The 18,971-nt window shown below is 39.1% G+C and overlaps 1 protein-coding gene and 1 non-coding gene across 3 annotated transcripts in view; both read left to right on the forward strand.

The window, feature by feature from the left end:
- SAMSN1 (SAM domain, SH3 domain and nuclear localization signals 1) overlaps window positions 1–18,971 on the forward strand; it is a 143,290-nt gene that overhangs the window by 83,978 nt on the left and 40,341 nt on the right. The window contains exon 1 of one of the 2 annotated variants that reach the window (XM_066346957.1): window positions 7,114–7,233. The exons of the other annotated variant lie outside the window; for it this stretch is intronic. Within the exon in view, the coding sequence (XP_066203054.1) occupies window positions 7,177–7,233 (57 nt within the window). The 5' untranslated portion in view covers window positions 7,114–7,176. Of the gene's footprint in view, window positions 1–7,113; window positions 7,234–18,971 lie in introns of those variants that run through there. 2 annotated transcript variants of the gene reach the window in all.
- Window positions 17,952–18,027, forward strand: TRNAP-GGG (transfer RNA proline (anticodon GGG)). Its single transcript has one exon. It is a non-coding gene; the product is annotated as a tRNA-Pro (tRNA).

An 18,971-nucleotide genomic window follows, 5' to 3' on the forward strand; every position in this document is an offset into this window, starting at 1 on the left:
AGGGAGGAGAGTGGATGAAACCAGCGCTGGTTAAGACCTTCTCTGTGTTAGGAACCTTTTACGTCGGGTCTCATGTATTCCCAACAGCAATCGTATGAGGCAATGTTACCTCCCCCCTCGCCAATGAGGAAATTTAAAGTCAGAGAGGTCAAATGCTGGACCTACGTTTACACTGCTTGCCTGAACTCAAACCTCTGTCAGTCCTCCGAAGTCCTCACACTCTAATCCCACCGCAGGGCCTCCAAAGGTGAGTGGCAGGAGAAAAAGGAGACCCCAAGTCAGGCTTGCTCAGCGGGGACTAGTCACCAGACTGCATTAACTGCTGTGGGGACCACTTTGAGCAGTTAGAATTCCATGCCCTTAAAAATGAGAGAGGTGAATTTGGTTTCTCTCCTACTAGATATTAGTTTTCAGCTCATCAGTGTCTTTGAGCTTCTGGAGACTGACGTAAACATGGCTATTTGGTTTACCACACTACTTGATTGACTAAGAAGAACCGGCTTTTCTTTCATTCTTGTGGTAGAGCTGCAAAGGTTATAAGAATGTTTTCTTATTAGAGAAGAAAACAGAATTGAGCTGCAGGCAACATACTTGTACAATGCTGTAAATGATCACCTGAGTTTTCCCTTCCCAGAAATGACACAAATGCTTTCAAATTAGAACGCACGAGTGTTTTTGAGAAGCGGTGCCACCCTCTGGCTTCACGCTTTATGTGGAAACCTCCCTTTGTGTGTATTGGGTCGGGGAGGGCAATGTGACCCTATTCACAGCAGCCCCGGACTCTGAGATGCTCTCCAGTGCCCCTTGTATGAAAAGAGAAAGATGGCATTCCGTCTGAATAAATACAAACATACAACACATGCCTGAACATACATGTATATGTATGCACACATACATGCATAGATGTGAGGTGTGTGTGTGTATATCACATTATTAAATTTGATTTTTCTGTGGTAAATATTTTTATATTAAACACCTGCCCCAATAATATTCTATTCATTTCTTTGGTTATTGCTTCAAGTCATTAAACTGATACGCAGTTAGAGTGTTTCATTTTATAATTGTACTGTAGTCAAAGTTGAAGGGGTGAAGATAACATAAAGGCTTTGATTGTTTAAATCAATAGGCTATCCAATTACTATCTCTTATAGCTTTTCGGCGTTAGCATAGTTTCAAATGGAAAGGTCTGAGAAATCATTTGGTCACTCTTGAATGTGCTATAAATTTTTCTGATGAGTGAAGGTAGAAAGGATATAGAAGTAATTTTGTTCTTCCGTGTTAAGAATAGTGTTTCTGAGGAAAGGAGGTTCGTATATATCTCTTTAGCAGGATGTTAGTAATTAATTTTTCTTCAGTAGGCAAAGGCAGGAATCACGGTCTATTGATCAGCACAGTCTGTCTTCCTCTTCTGTTTCTGGGGAAATAGGTATGAATTAAGCAGGGGGTTTAAATAGTACATATGAAGCAGACTGTGTTCAGAGAATAGTTAACTGAAAAAAACCTTTTTGTGCAAAGTTAGTTCAATTTGTTCTGTCGGTATTGTACTGTGGTAGGAATTTTCCTTCCGCCTAATGAAATGGGATTCATGCATGGTTCCGGTGGCACTGAGCTGCATTCTTTTTTTTTTTTTTTTTTTTTTTTTTTTTTTTTTCATTTTTCTGAAGCTGGAAACGGGGAGAGACAGTCAGACAGACTCCCGCATGCGCCCGACCCGGATCCACCCAGCACGCCCACCAGGGGCGACGCTCTGCCCACCAGGGGGCGGTGCTCTGCCCATCCTGGGCGTCGCCATGTTGTGACCAGAGCCACTCTAGCGCCTGAGGCAGAGGCCACAGAGCCATCCCCAGCGCCGGGGCCATCTTTGCTCCAATGGAGCCCTGGCTGCGGGAGGGGAAGAGAGAGACAGAGAGGAAACCGCGGCGGCGGAGGGGTGGAGAAGCAAATGGGCGCTTCTCCTGTGTGCCCTGGCCGGGAATCGAACCCGGGTCCTCCGCACGCTAGGCTGACGCTCTACTGCTGAGCCAACCGGCCAGGGCTGCATTCTTAATTTTAAAAAATAACTTGAAGATTTTTAATACAAAGTAAGTATTTTATTATTTTATACCATCTATTTAAAAAATGAAAAGGCAAACTATTTCACAGGAGACTGTATTTCCAGGCTCGTGAGAAGAATATGAAAATGTAGAGAGAGCACCCTCACTTAATGGTAGAATAAGCTTCCCCAGAAATGCTTCATGCTTGTGTCCTGCCTTCTCTCTCCTGTGTCAGACCAGGAGCCATGTCCCACATCCATTTTAAAAATTCTAAGGTAGAGGCCCTGGCCGGTTGGCTCAGCGGTAGAGCGTCGGCCTGGCGTGCAGGGGACCTGGGTTTGACTCCCGGCCAGGGCACATAGGAGAAACGCCCATTTGCTTCTCCACCCCCCCCCCCCCTTCCTCTCTGTCTCTCTTCCCCTCCCGCAGCCAAGGCTCCATTGGAGCAAAGATGGCCCGGGCGCTGGGGATGGCTCCTTGGCCTCTGCCCCAGGTGCTAGAGTGGCTCTGGTCGTGGCAGAGGGACGCCCTGGAGGGGCAGAGCATCGCCCCCTGGTGGGCAGAGCCTCACCCCTGGTAGGCGTGCCGGGTGGATCCCGGTCGGGTGCATGCGGGAGTCTGTCTGACTGTCTCTCCCCGTTTCTAGCTTCAGAAAAATACAAAAAAAAAAATAAATCTAAGGTAGAAATAGTGGTGGCAGAGATCCCCTTTATGTAATTAGCTACACATTCCACCTACATAATGAAGAGTTCAGCAAATAAGATGAAGAGACGCAAATATTTTAAAGGGCAGAGTGGAGGAAAGGAGTCAGAGGTGATAAAAATGAGAAGAGCTCTAGCTGGGCTAACTAAGCCTTTGTTTAAATATTGTATGTTTGCCACGTACACTTACCAGACGCAACCCCACAGTGCAAAAGACATACGATGAAAGGGCCGGAGACGAGATGCCGACTAGGGTTTGGGATGATGGAAGGAGAATGAGGACCAGAGCCAGGGGCAACTTCAGGACCTGCAGAAAAGGATGCTGCAATGAAGCGAGTCGGTGTGGAGCACAGATTCCCTGAGAACTTCAGCATTTCACGGCTGCACAGGCCTGGAGGGATTGTGACCTGCAGAGCCTGCGTGGTCTCAGAGGACAGACCTCCAGAAACTGCCATTGGAGGGTCTGTTCACAGAACAAGTTCCTTGTGGCTGAGGACCCAACAAGCCTACCCGTTTGCATAGAGCAGGGGTCGGGAAACTTTTAGGCTGAGAGAGCCATGAACGCCACGTATTTTAAAATGTAATTCCATGAGAGCCATACAATGACCCGTGTACTTTACGCATTATCCAATAAAAAGGTGGTGTTGTCCCGGAGGACAGCCGTGATTGGCTCCAACCACCCACAACCAGGAACATGAGTGGTAGGAAATGAATGCATTGTAATACATGAGAATGTTTTATATTTTTAACGTTATTATTTTTTTTTTTATTAAAGATTTGTCTGTGAGCCAGATGCAGCCATCAAAAGAGCCACATCTGGCTCACGAGCCATAGGTTCCCGACCCATAGCATAGAGCTTGCCATCAGGATTGCCATCCTGTGTTCTGGGCGATGTATCAACAGCCAACAATCACTAGACATTTGAAGAAAGTCTCAAAAATGAAAGAGATCATAACAAACAGAAAAAAAAAAGATGTCAGAAAGAAACAAAGGCAATGCAGGGGACAGAGGGAAAATTACAAAGTGAGAATTAATAACCTCAGAAAGGGAACAGATTTATCTAATTATTTTGTTCTTAGTGTTTAATATATACCATGCACTTTTTAAGTAAGAGTAGCTTATTTAATCTTCATAGAAATCCATTTAAGATATTTAATAACGACAATTTTAATATCTTAAGATTTTTTTCATTTTTAAGTTTTATTTATTATTTTTAAATTTTATTATTATTTATTAAGATATTTAATATCTTAAAATACATTGGCATTTTTGAGTAGAGAACAAGATAGAATTTTATTAGACCCCAGAGTATATTTGCTTCTAGAAATCCTGAGTAAGGTTAAAACAGGCAAAAATGCAATAACTCCCACTGAAAATTTCCTTTCCCATTGTGTAGAAAGAAGCATGCTCAGAGGGGCCAGAAAAGAAAGAGGAATTATCAAGGTTAAGTTGCTTTTATAACTTACTCTCTCTTTTCTTTATCATAACTGACTAAATCTGTAGGTCTGAATGAAATACAATCTATTCTTTTTCTCCAAGGTAATTATTCTGTCTTACATTAAATGTTGCTTTTAAAATTGTATTCCATGATAACAATATTACTTCTCTTATTTTTCAAGTTCTTGGAAGATGTCTTTCTGTTTTCTTCCTCCAACAATATATTTGAGGTGACATCAGAAGTATTTTAAGTTTATAGTTACTAAAATAGATTTTTCATTATGGCTGTCCCAGAAATATATGGAAGGATTAGATTTATTGTGACCAAGTCTACATATTGAGAAGATATAAAAAATCAAGGCAGTGTGGACCAGGGGCCAGTTAGCTCAGTCAGTTAAGAGCATTGTCCTAAAACAACAAAGTTGCAAGTTCAATCCCCAGTTAGGGCACACACAGGAAACAACCAAACAATGCAGGAAGGAGTAGTATAACAAATCTTTCCCTTTCACCTTCCTTTTCCCTCTCTTCCTCTTTTTGTCTCTCTAAAAACCAATAAAAACTACAATAAAAACTAAGCCCTCGCTGGATAGCTCAGTTGGAGCATTGTCCTGGAGTGTGGAGGTTGCTGGTTCGAGTCCCTGGTCAGGGCATATACAGGATCAACTTTATGTTCCTGTCTCTCTCTCTCTCTCTCTCTCTCTCTCTCTCTCTCTCTCCTCTCTCAAAAATGGAAATTAAGCAGTGTGGAGATCTTAATCTCATTTTTAAAGGCATGATTTGAAAACCCTCCATCCACTGAACAAATGTTTCTTGAAATAACACATAGATTAAGGTTAACCCAAACATTGTTTCCTAAATTTGTTATTCAACTTGACGGCAGAGAGCAGAGATATAGCTAGATATCATCAGGCGATCAGCCAGGTGTCAGAATCAAAGACATCAGACAGAATTTTCTCATAACTATGTTTTCCTGATACCTATGATTTGAATTTGATTATTTGTTTTAGCAATCTACGCAAATCTACCAATAAATATTTGTTAGACCGCTGAAACAACTCTTTTATATCTCGTTTTACTTTCTCATAAAACGCACCCAATAACTATCATTTAACTGCAATTTCTTTGAAGTTTTGACTCATCCTGTATGACACAGAAGTAGTAGCCAACATGTACATCACTAAGTACCGGCCTTGTTTCACGCTGCCTAGGTAACAGGACCATCGAGGTAATGTGTGAAAGCAGGGCACTGGGGCTTTGTGCTCTTGCAATTTCCTGGTTTCAGAAAATGCCTTAAGCAATATGTGACTTAGTGGTTGAATCATGATAAGAAGTTAAGTGTGCTCAATACTGTCTACCCCATTCATATTGTCTGCTTTAGTCTTTTGAATTTGCTAGATCACTATAGGTCACTTACTTACGTATCTTGGTGGACTCACAATTTCATAAAAGAGACATTTGACTAAAACCAGTTTTTACCGTGTCATGTGAGCTTCTTTGAGGACCAAGATGTTTAAATACAGAATGCAATAAGACTTCAAGTGTCACATGTTTTTTAATCTCCAGAAAATATAAATATTTCTCTTGAGTAGAAGATTGGAACATTCTTCTCTCATCTGTAATTCTGAAAGAAAAGATTTCAGGTTTGTTTATATTTTCAATATTCTTTACAGTGTTAATGATAATAAAGTACCTAAAATCATAAATTGAGATTTTATTTTAAAATGCTTCAGTGTAACATTTTTAAAACTGCATATAGTCCAGTTACAGTATCTATTCTTTAGTTATCATTATAGACATATAATCTATAGCAAACACCAATCCAAACATAACTATTTAAATTTCATGTTTCTGTAAGATCTACCAACATTTCTTGACATAAAACATTATTTAAATGATGTCATGTAATAAGTACATGTTTTATTGGTATTTTATTCTCACTAAAACCCTCTCTGTAATAAGTGCATTATCATTTCCTTATTATTATTGAACTCACATTTAAATTAAATTGCTATTTACAGATGAAGAAATGGGGGACACAGAAGGTGCAGATATTTCAGTTAAGAAATATATTTCTTCATGACTTTCCATTTCTGAAGATGAAACAAAAAATTTACTTAGACCACTGACTTAACCTAAACCCAAACAGAAAGTTTGAAAGAAGGCATACTTTTAGGAAATTACCCAACCTCAAAGTCCTGAGATTTTTTTTTTAGTGTTACCCCTTTTGTCATTAATTTGCAAATACCAGTCTTATAATTCTGGAAAAATAATTCAGTTATTGATACCTAGTTTGTAGCAGAAAGACATCTGGTATTGAGAGCTCTGTCTCATTGATTTCTGTACCAACCAGGGCTTTACAACACAATAAAATGTTTAAAATGTAACAATATGCATAATCATTTACTTCTAGAGTCAGATTCCCATTCATATTTATACAAATTTCATACATACTCTATTTTTTAAACACATTTATACATGCCTTAAATAGGATTAGTATTGTATAAAGTTTAATTTATTTTATCCTCAAACATTGTTTACTTAGAAATGTAAAAATGTCTTCCTTATTAATTTTTTATATACAGAATAGCCCACATCTCCAGTTTAATTGATTGGCTCAGATGTTCTCTTCCCTCTACCCAGAGATGGTGATACAGATTTTTATTTTATGTACACTTAAAATGTGAGTTTTATTTTGAAATCCTTACGGTTCTTATAATGGTAGGCATGTCAAAATGTGAAATTTAGGAATTTACATCACAGACTATATAAGAAACAGAACATTAGGAACATTAGAGAGTTACCAAAGAACAACTGTAAAAAAAAAAAAAAAAAGCCAAAAAATTTCACCCGTGTAAACGTGAAGTCATATCCTGACCAAAGGAGGAAGTGGCAGGTCACAGGACTCCCAACTCCGTTACTGATGTATATCATAGACAGCACACTGCCGTCTCTATCATTTCTGTAACGACAGCAAGTGCACTCACCTGGAGCAGTCTCAATTCAAAATGCTGAAGAGAAAGCCATCCAATGTTTCAGAGAAGGAGAAACACCAAAAGCCAAAGGTAAGACAATTTGCACATAGACAAAAGTAAACCATTTGATAGCACACACACACACCCACACAGAGTTCTTATCTGTCAGTCATAAATAAATTCAGTCATAGGGCTGAATGCCTCTTGGTAATTACGGAAAAAAATCAAATTACAAAGTTAGGTGTTGAATAATACTTGACAATCATTGTCTTTGTAATTTTATCTTATAGTGGGTATTTGATCATTTACATCTGTAACAACTTTGAGCTCAGATAACCAACTTGATGGAAATCAATTTGGTGGTCTCTGTTTGAAAGGCTGATATTATAAAAAGTTCTTGCACATTTTTAATGGCAATAAAGTTGTCAATGTCTATTTAACAATCTATTGAATGCAATTAAGTGCTCCATTCTTCACAATACATTTAATTATGAGAAGGTTTTAAAATAGATATTTTGGTTAAATATTTGATTTTTCATTGCCAATATTAAAATATGACAGCTTGTTGTAGATTACTTTTCTATTCTGTCTCTTGAACTAAGAGGATTGGGTTGTATTTGGGGAAGCATCAAACCCTATAAACTAATACATTTGTGAAATTAATTGTATTTAGCATGTTGTTCTATTCTTTGTCTTGACAGTAATTACCACTTTAAAAACCTAGGGCATGAGATAGCAAAGTTTAGATTCTATTGTAAACATCTAAACTAGGAATGAATCAATACATTCAGGAAATACTAGTGAAGCGGCTTTTTCTAATACTTTTACATTCTTGAGTTTCTTACATAAATAACATTCTAAATCTGTTTGCGAATAAACGATAAGTTCAAATGTCTTTTTGAAGGACTGATTTATTACTTATTATTGATCTTTATATGCTTGATATTGACAACCATTCTGAGTGAAAGGAACTGGAAATTGTGAACTTTTGAATTGATGTGGAATTGAACAATTGTCAATATTTTAAAACCCTTTACAAGTTACACACAACCTTTCCAAAAAAAACTATAAATAAATTATTTCAATTTTGGAAACCAAGAATAAAATATTATTTTTTTCTGGCACAAAGATCTGATAAAGGATAGACAAGCATCTTTACTGAAAAACAGCTGAATAACATATCATGACTTCTGTGTTTTTATCTAATGCAATAAAAATTCAAGGTAACATTTTCCCAGAGAGTACAAAAAAGTTTCTAAAAGCATCACTTACTTTTCTATTTAAGATAAATTTCATTTAAAATTTACTTGATTACATTCAATAATATTTAGTTTGTAATAATAGATTTAGGAAGATCACAAAAGTTAATGTGAAGTGGTGGTTTTCCTCCAAGTATTTAAAATCTGAAGCTAGAATATTTCATACCAACTGTAATATGTAGTGAGTTCCTATGTCATCAAAATATTTTCAAAATGATACCTTAGTCTATTATTGTTTGCCTCAATAGCTGGAACTATTATAATACAAATGAAGTATTGTTCATCTTACTGACTTCCTTATTTATAAAAGTAAAAATATACTGAAAAAAGACATCGGAGGACAAAATATATCACGGGATATAATCATATGGAAAACATTAATTTTTGTTGCAAATGAATTTCCATTTTCTGGAGATAAATGATTTTACTCTATTTAAATTTTTAAATTGATTTCTTTTTTAATTGCAATTGATACACGATATTATGTGTTAGATATACAACATAGTGATTGGACATTTATATATCTTATGAAATGATCATCTCAATAATTCTAGTAGCCATCTGGCATCATACACAGTTATTACAATATTACTGACTGTATTCCTTAGGTGGTCCTTCAGTTTACTGGGACTGTTTTCATCACTCACCATTTTTACTTAATCCCTTTCATCTTTTATACCCATCTCTCTACTACCCTCCCTTCCAGTGACCATCAGTTTCTTCTCTGTCTCTATGACTTCGTTTCTGTTTTGTTTGTTCATTTATTTCGGGGTTTTTTATTCCACATATAAGTGAAATCATATGGTATTTTTCAGACATTTCATTTAGCATAATACCCTCTAGGTCCACTCACATTGTCCAAAATGATGAGATTTCATTCTTTTTATGCCTGAGTAATATTTTATTGTATATATGCACCACCCCTTCTTTCTCCATTCTGTATAAATTTCAAGTTTTATGAATATGTATGTGTAAATATGTTTTTTCTACATTCCAACACAACTGTATCCTTTCCTTTTAATATGGAAGTAGTATTTTTCCAATTATTATAATTGTGCCTTAAGAACAGTATTTTCATGGGTAATTTTCTTTGTGTATTATATGGAAAAAGACCAGAATCCATAAGAAACTATCAAACAAATAGTCTGAAATATAGGGACTCACTATCTACCCTGATTAACCACATACCAAACAACTGTTCACATCTCCTGACTCAGAAACATACACAACTTGTGCTATACTATTTCAGAATTTTTGAGAGAGATGTTCTTATTTTACTGTAAATACTAAAGTAGGTAATGAGCAACACTAAAAATGACAGAAATATCTTTTAATCATCTAGTTCATGCTAACTCTTATGGGTTCTATTTCAGGTGGCCTTAAGTGTAGTAGGCTCATAATAAATATTTGTAAATTAAATTCAGTTTCTTGATCTCCTGTATGTAGCTTGGTTGTAGTACAAATGTTCACTAGTGTTATATACTTTCATTATTCTTGGTAGCAAGTCTGTTAGTATAGACATAAGAAAGATTGTATGTATACGTGCAAATATAACTAATTATATTTTAAAGTTTTATTTTTAAGAGCAGGGGACAGACAGGGACAGACAGACAGGAAGGGAGAGAGATGAAAAGCATCAACTCATAGTTGCGGCACTTTAGTTGCTCAATTGTTTGCTTTCTCACATGTGTCCTGACCGGGTGGTGGGGGGAGCAGCTCCAGCCACGCCAGTGATGCCTTGCTCAAGCCAGCGATCTTGGGCTCAAGCCAGCAACCATGGGGTCATGTCTATGATCCTACACTCAAGCCGGTGACCTCAGGGTTTCAAACCTGGGTCCTCAGCATCTCAGGACAATGCTCTATCCATTGCGCCACTGCCTGGTCAGGCTGAAGTTTTATTTTAAAAAGAACACCAATACCACTACTGTTGTGCAAAATCCCTTAAAGAGGCCTTTCACAGTAGACCTTTGTTCCGGGTCAGAGAATATGGAAAAAAACCTCAAAAATAAAAAAAGAAATAGATCCCACAAATAAAACTCTGCCACTGAATCAACTGGCCTTTATTTAGCTGGGATTAAAGATTTGTATTAATAAATTTTAACTGAGGTTTTTCTTTGAGTAAAAGAGATTCAAATACCACTGTTATTTTAAAAGAAAACATTGAAAGGATGGTAGTTCTGGAAATAGCTTTTTTTTTTTTTTTTACTATTTTAAAAAATCCAAAGTGCTTAGTAAATGAGACACCATTAGTGTCACAGATGCTAATTTTCACCAGCAATAACTGAAGTGGCGTTCCTTCCCATTTGCATTTGATCCCAGCCCTGATAAGAGGCCATGAGTTGATTATGAGCTGTTCTCACCGCACTGCCCGCTGTGCGAATTTATGCTCCTAGACAAGGATGACACAGAGTTGTGACATTAAAGAGCTTTTTGCATAGTTTTTCTTATCAAGACTGCTAAGATACATTTTAACTCTTACCTAACCAAGTGTAAGAAAAAAGAAGTGTGTACGCAGCCCAGTGCTTCCTTTAGGGAAGGCGTTGGCACAGGGGCGCATGGCTGTACATGTCCCTCAAATTTACAGAGAAAGTAGTCTTGTGAGAAATATTTTGTCCAAGATATTATAGCTAGTAAAAAAAAATGGATATGGGATTGTATGGGACAGCCTTACTTTTTCTCAACCTGTGGGTTTCTACCCTACTACCTCTTTCGGCTTCCTCTAAGAGTATATACTTTTCAGACTTTAACTGATATGAATTCAGTAGAATGCTTTGGGTTTTTCAACAAAGTGATCTCAGATAAGGAATGTGATGTACAATGTAGGGGCTCTTTTAAATTCACTTTTCCCATTTAAAAAAAAATGGTGGGTATAAATAAAAGTTTATTTTTACGTTTGTTTATGAATCCCTCTCTGCAGCCAAAATCCCTCTCAAGAGGCTCTCTTTATTTATGCATTCAGTCGGTATTTATGTCATACTTGTTCGCCAAGAAATTGTTTAAAGTAAATTATAATGCAAACCTAAAGCTAAATAAGACAAGTCAGGAGAAAACATAGTGTACGCCACAAAAAAAAAAAAAAAAAAAAAAAAGGTGTCACCGGACCATCGAGGTCGAGTTAAATGGAGGTGGAAGGACTTATCCTTCTGTGGGCTTCTAGCAGCATGGGTTCACACCAGGAGTTTGTTAGAAATGCAGATCCGGCCCTGGCCGGTTGGCTCAGTGGTAGAGCGTCGGCCTGGCGTGCAGGAGTCCCTGGTTCGATTCCCGGCCAGGGCACACAGGAGAAGCGCCCATCTGCTTCTCCACCCCACCCCCCCTCCTTCCTCTCTGTCTCTCTCTTCCCCTCCCGCAGCCGAGGCTCCATTGGAGCAAAGATGGCCCAGGCACTGGGGATGGCTCCTTGGCCTCTGCCCCAGGCGCTGGAGTGTCTCTGGTCAAAACAGAGCGACCGCCCTGGAGGGGCAGAGCATCGCCCCCTGGTGGGCAGAGCGTCGCCCCCTAGTGGGCGTGCCAGGTGGATCCCGGTCGGGCGCATGCGGGAGTCTGTCTGACTGTCTCTCCCCGTTTCCAGCTTCAGAAAAATACAAAAAAAAAAAAAAAAGGCAGATCCTCGGGTCTAACGCTGGCCTAGTAAATCACAATATATGTTTGTGAGCACCCTGAAGTGCAGCAATAATGTTCATAGTTCTCCACCTAGGGTGCACATGTGAGTCTCTGAAGAGCATTAAATACTGATGACTGGGTTCTATCTTCAAACATCCTGATTGAATGGATATTCTCCTCACAAAAAATATGCCTGAGCACCAGGGTTTTTTCAAGTTTCCCAATCTGAAGCTATGCTTTTTCCTACTAATCTTTTCAGAAGACTTAGAAGTTAATTCATTAATGCATGCATCCATCCATCCATTCTTCAAAGTGGCCCGTATCTACTGAGTGTTTATTTGAACAGTACAAAATAGATCATAGGCTGAGAATACAGGGGTTAATATAACAAAGATCCTGGCCCTCAGAGGATTTACATTTACTGGGGATGCCAGACAATAAACAAGATAAATATGTTAACTATATAGCATGCTGGATAATGATAACTGTTAAGAAGGGAGGGAGGGATATAAAAATACGATGGACCAAGGAAGACTTGGTGAGACTGGGACATCTGAAAAAAGACTGGAAGGAAGTGGAGGCGCCGGCTCTGAGACTGGCAGAGGAAATCTGATTCCGGGCAGAAAGAAGGGCAAGTCCAAAAGCCTTGAGGTGGGCGTGTCCCGGGGGTGTGTGAGTATCAAGGAAGCAGAGCGCACAAGGGGAGGAGCAATCAGTCAGAAAGAGCCCGACCATGGAGGTCCTTGCGGGTCATTGTAAGGATATCGAGTAGTATTGAAAGATTTTGAGAAGAGACAAGAAGGTTCTGGCTTACATTTTGGGGAGTTCATTCTGTCTTTCGTTTTCTGAATACACTGAAGGGAGTGGAGGAGGAAGCTGGGAGATGAGACCCATTAGGAGACTATCACAGGAACTGGGAAAGGTGATGGTGGCTCAGACAAGGGGAGTGGCAGGTGAATGTCGAGAGAAGTTAGATTTGAGATGTTTCTGTACATATTGTCACACTTGGACGGTGGTGAATAGGAAGGCTGCCACTGCCCCGTATGGTCCTTGCTCCCAGTTCGTGCTCACATTCCCAGGAGGAATACCAGCAGAGCTTCATTGCCAAAACGACAGGCCACTTCCTGAAGGCTTCTGCTCTTTCCTTCAAAATACAGCTTTTTATTGGATTAAATTTCCACTTCTTCGGGCACCTCCAAACAGAAGAGATGAACTACTAATATTTTCCTTTCACTGTTTAATTATTGGAAAGTTAAGTGATTTTTAACCTTGAAAGCTTCTCTCCAATAAAAAAATCACAAATTTATTTTAGCCTTCCCATTGTACAGAACACAAATCTATAGTCAAGATTTCTTTTGCAAGCAAGTAGCAAAAGCTTTGGGGCCAAACAGATCGGTTAACCTTGAAAAAAAGTGCCACACGATATACAAAAATTTCAGGAAAAAAATGATTGAGAGAAATGACGGAAGTGTACATACTCTCATTCAGAAATTTGAGTAATATATCCTGTAGGAAGAATGTAAAGTCACTACTTTGACCACCTCTACACTGGGTTTGTTAAAAATCTGTTTAATGAGACATTTATCTTCTTAATCTTTGCTTGCCTTGCTTTGGAGATAAATGGCTTCATTATCCCTGCAGATTATTTTTTTTTATAGAATTAAGTCCATACACTACATATCTAAGTTTCCAAATTTAGCATTACCAAACCGATCCATTTTTCTTCTTTTGAGTGTTAAGGATTTAGGTGAACTTCTAGAAACAAGGCATTTCATAATGAGCTTCTTAGTAGAGAACAAAAATGTCTTCCATTAAGAATTGATTAATAAGGATAGAAGAGGGTTTTAAGCTGTCTCTGGTGGTAGATGAAGTGATTCTTTAATAGATAAAGCCATTTGTCAACGCAGCTGGTGATGTCCCCTTTCTTCCCTTATAGAAAGAACATTGGAATTTTTTTACCTAGTCTGGATTATTTTTCTGCTTCCGTAACAGAATGCCACAGACTGGGTGGCTTAAAGGCAGAACTTAATTTTATCACAGGCCTTGGAGGTTCGAAGTCCAAGATCAAGGTGCTGGCAGGGTTGGTTGCCCCTGAGAGCCGTGGGGGACAGATAGGTGCCAGGCTTCTCTCCTGGGCTGGCAGATGGGCACCGCTTCCTGCCTCTTCGCTTGGCTGGTCCTCTATGCCATGAATGCTCCTGCTGCCCTTCTCTGCGAACACAGGTCTCATCTGCGCGTGGCTCTGACCACTTTCATCTTTCCTGTCTGTGTTTCCCGTAGCTTAGAATGCCTTTGACCCTTTTCTCCAACTCATGAACTCGTATCTACCTTCTCGTACCTTGCTGGACTCTCACTCCCTCCAGAAAGCTTCCACTAGTTAGCCAGGGCAGTGCAGTAGAGGGCATACACGAGCGTCTGGCAGACATGGTTTTAAGGTCCTATTTTGGTATGTTCTAACATGTTCTAACAAGGGGATGTTGAACATTTTATTAAACCTCCCCTGAGGTTCGTTGTGTGTGTCTCAAGAAGGGACCATGTGAAACATGTCGCATAGGACTGATGTGAGAATGAAATGAATGACCGGGTGAACACTTCCCTGTACATAGCGCACATTTGAATAATAATCTCTCCCTCCTTTCTATCTGCAGTAGCACTTGATCCATACCTGTATTGCTTCTCTTACCATAGTTTATTCCCAGTATGTCCTTCCAATTGGACTAACCATCAAGAACAGGGGGTGCATCTTATTCGTCTTTGTACCCCTGTAATTTTTTGTTGAAAAACAAGGGGAATTGAACTCTGCCTTTCAGACTCTATGCGCTTTCTATTAGACTTTGCTTACCATCAAAACCATTTGTAATACGGAACACTGTCGTGACTTCTCAATACATGTACCCTAAGTGTGGAATGACTAATGGACAATATTAGTCACCTTAAAGAAGTAATCTATTTACTTCAAGACAGTTTTTAAGTAGGTCACTGATAACAACCTGGAAAACGCCCACATAAAACAAAGTAACCATTCTTAGAGTCAGAATGAAATGAAACAACATAATAATCAAAACTTGTAGTGTAATCCGCCTGAAGGGGAGAAAAGGCAGGTGCCAGGGCGTTACCCTCAGGGACCCTGCAAAGGAGTGGAAGAGGATGAATTTGTCACTGTATCTGAAGAACCATCGGCTCAGCAGAAGCCAATATTCCATTTGGCTCAGCAGACCTGCTCACTTCGGTGAGATAGGTACTTTGGGCTATTTTAACTTTGTCTTTCTAGCCCTTAATATCACATAATTCACTCTACAGTGGCTTCACTGTCCTAAATACAAATGCCTAACAATGGCTTTGTGTTTCCGTATAGTATGCATTTCTTCCAGGGCAGACAAATCTCTGATCAGTCAACAAGAATATGTATTTTTCTTGGCAGGTGAATTTCTCATACCTAATCAATACTCAGTAATGTCACCTTTGGTATCTTATCGGTTGTTCATGAGTTTGTTTATTTCTACAAACGTGAAGAAGAAAGTTTGTATACTTGTCAAAATGAGGGCCAGATGTTGGACATGGAGACCAGGCCAAGGACCTGGTTTCCCAGAAGGACCGGCTGGAGTTGCCAATTCTCCACCTTTTCTCTATATGCAGAATATGAAGACAAAAAATAATAATAATAATAAACTTTCTCCTATACATTTTTTTCATAATAATTTAAATTCTTGAAATAAGATTTAAGCTAGATTTACTTTGTTTCAAATTTTATTTTATAATTCATAGTGATATGACAGTCTGGATATCTGGTTAAATTTTTTCCCGACTATTGCACATGATAATAGCTATGCCATGTTATTTTTTTTTTTTTTTTTTTTTTTTTTTATATTTTTCTGAAGCTGGAAACAGAGAGAGACAGTCAGACAGACTCCCGCATGCGCCCGACCGGGATACACCCGGCACGCCCACCAGGGGGCGATGCTCTGCCCCTCTGGGGCATCGCTCTGTCGAGACCAGAGCCACTCCAGTGCCTGGGGCAGAGGCCAAGGAGCCATCCCCAGCGCCCGGGCCATCTTTGCTCCAATGGAGCCTCGGCTGCGGGAGGGGAAGAGAGAGAGAGAGAGGAAGGAGAGGGGGAGGGGTGGAGAAGCAGATGGGCGCTTCTCCTGTGTGCCCTGGCCAGGAATCAAACCCGGGACTTCTGCACGCCAGGCCGACGCTCTACCACTGAGCCAACCAGCCAGGGCCCATGTTAATTTTTTTAATTAAGTAAAAATAATAAACACATAATTATACAAATTAAACAAAATGACATCACTTTTGTAATTCTTACACCTACATATTCTTTATATTGTTAGTTATTATAGACCCACTCTCCTCTTTTCTAAATTAGGCCATGTACAAATTTAAATTACTTGAAGATTGTGACTCTCTCACTATAAGTATTTATCAATTTTATAGTAGCCAAATAAAAAAAATGTTTATGATTTTGAATGTACAATTCCTTCAAAGATAAATATTCTACAGTTATTGGAGATGATGTGGTTGGTGTAAGAATTGTCATAAATTGAGTTCATCCCTATTACTACAATTACATTTTAATATCACTCGTAAGCCCTCAATAGACTGAAATACTCCTAATAGCCCGATCCAAATTTACTGAAAGGAAAAGAAATGGAATCAAGAGGAAGGAAGGTAGAGAACCCACACATCTCTTATATATATATATATATCCTACCACGGACTCCCTAGTTTCTCTCCACCTGGTCCTTCCCTGGTTGGGATTACATATCGTCTATTCGCCCCTCATAAACGTGTCGGTTCTCACCAAGAAAAAAAAAACCCATTGAAATTCCCAAGCATGGTGGCAGCGGGTCCTGCCTGAGATGGGAATGTTTATAAGCTTTATGATATTAACTGCAGCACTCACCTCAGGTGGCATAAAGCATGCAAAAAAAGAACTTTCTGTCAGTTTTATTATTTCTAAAAAGGTTCCCCTTGAAGCAGAAGTGTGACCTTGCTCCGCTGGGCTGACACATGCCGCTGGATTAATGGTCGAGCTCCGCTGGAGGGAAGCGCGCGGAGACATCACCGGTCCAGACACTGGGCTGTCCGGGACCATTCATCAGGGACGCCAAATCATGCATCAAACACACTCATTTAAAAGCAGTAAAAATGACTTTAAAAAAAAAACTTTTTGAGAATTAGCTTATTGTTTGTCATTACTTGTGTTCAAGGAGATTACTGCCTGGCTGAGATATCCCTTAGGGAGAACTTTAGAAAGGTGATTATGGACCCAGAGGCCGAGGGAATGCAGAGGACGTTTAAGACAAAGGAAGGAAACGAAGGTGGAGGTTTTTCTAGAAAATTGGAAGGGAAAGTTTATTAAGTGGACTCAATTTTTTATACTTCACTTTTACTCCCTTATTTATAACCATGATTGCCAAGCAGCGATCACTATGAATGTTTGCTCCTTGGTGATAATTTATTTTTTCATTTTTAAAAGCAGTGCAATTGGATTTAATGGTATAAACATTTGGTACACTTGTTAAGATGTTTCAACTAGTAAATGTATTAAAAAGTATCTTAAGGAAGTTTAAAAGTATTTCATCATGTGTTAGCTAATGAAAAATTCTCCAGACTTACTCCCTCTGATTCCTGAGAAGGAAAAAAGGCCTCAGCTTAAGATACTTAAAGAGACTATTAGGTTTAATTGATTTGATAATAAGTTCCTCTTGCTTTTTAAAAATCACTTTGATAAAATTGAATAGACATAATTTTTATATTTTTACTAATTTGTCTTTTAGATTAAGGATACTCTACATAATACAAATGATATAATTTCTTGTTAGGTAGAACAAATAGTAGAATCGGGAGTTTATTAAGAAACTCAGAATATCTGAGACTGAGATTATGGTAAACGTTGTAAGGCCTGTTGCCATTAGTCCTTCAAAATTACTCTTCTAAGCCCTGGCCGGTTGGCTCAGTGGTAGAGCGTCGGCCTGGGGTGCAGAAGTCCCGGGTTCGATTCCCGGCCAGGGCACACAGGAGAAGCGCCCATTTGCTTCTCCATCCCTCCCCCTCTCCTTCCTCTCTGTCTCTCTCTTCCCCTCCTGCAGCGAGGCTCCATTGGAGCAAAGATGGCCCGGGCGCTGGGGATGGCTCCTTGGCCTCTGCCCCAGGCGCTGGAGTGGCTCTGGTCGCAACAGAGCGATGCCCTGGAGGGGCAGAGCATCGCCTCCTGGTGGGCAGAGCGTCTCCCCCTGGTGGGCGTGCCAGGTGGATCCCAGTTGGGCGCATGCGGGAGTCTGTCTGACTGTCTCTCCCCGTTTCCAGCTTCAGAAAAAGAAAAAAAAAAATTACTCTTCTAAATTGCAGTTGCTTTCTTTTATCATAAAGTTTAATACTATCTTCTTTAGTTAATTATTTATGCAGAATTATTTACTGTTTCTGAAGTTTAGCTATAGGATTAAAATAGCTGATAGGCTCTGGCTGGGTGGCTCAGTGGATAGAAGGTCGTCCTGGTGTGCCAAGGCGGTAAGTTTGATCCCCGGTCAGGGCACCTATGAGAAGCAGCCAATGAGCGCACAACTAAATAGAACAAATAAGTGTGACAATGGATTGATGATTCTCTCTCTCTCTTTTTTTCTCATCCCCCTCCTCCTCTTCTCTCTTAAATCAATGAAAAAATTTAAAACTTAAAATAAAATAATTGATAATAATGTGACCACAGTTAAAAAGTATTTAATATTTGGTTATAAGCCGGATCAAATCTAATATGCACACAATAAAGAGTTAATTTCTAAATCCGTGGGAAGATAATACATATTTCTTGTAAGTAGAAATTTTAATTATTCATCTTTGGTATTGCATTTTCCTTATCAAAGTGCCTAGAAAACAAAATTGTAATAAAACTTTGCTCAGGGAAATAACATATCTTAGATAGTAAATGCTTGAAATATGTTTACTTGTAATTTCTCATTCCTC

Source organism: Saccopteryx leptura, chromosome 8, assembly GCF_036850995.1.
Source record: "Saccopteryx leptura isolate mSacLep1 chromosome 8, mSacLep1_pri_phased_curated, whole genome shotgun sequence".
NCBI lineage: Eukaryota > Metazoa > Chordata > Mammalia > Chiroptera > Emballonuridae > Saccopteryx > Saccopteryx leptura.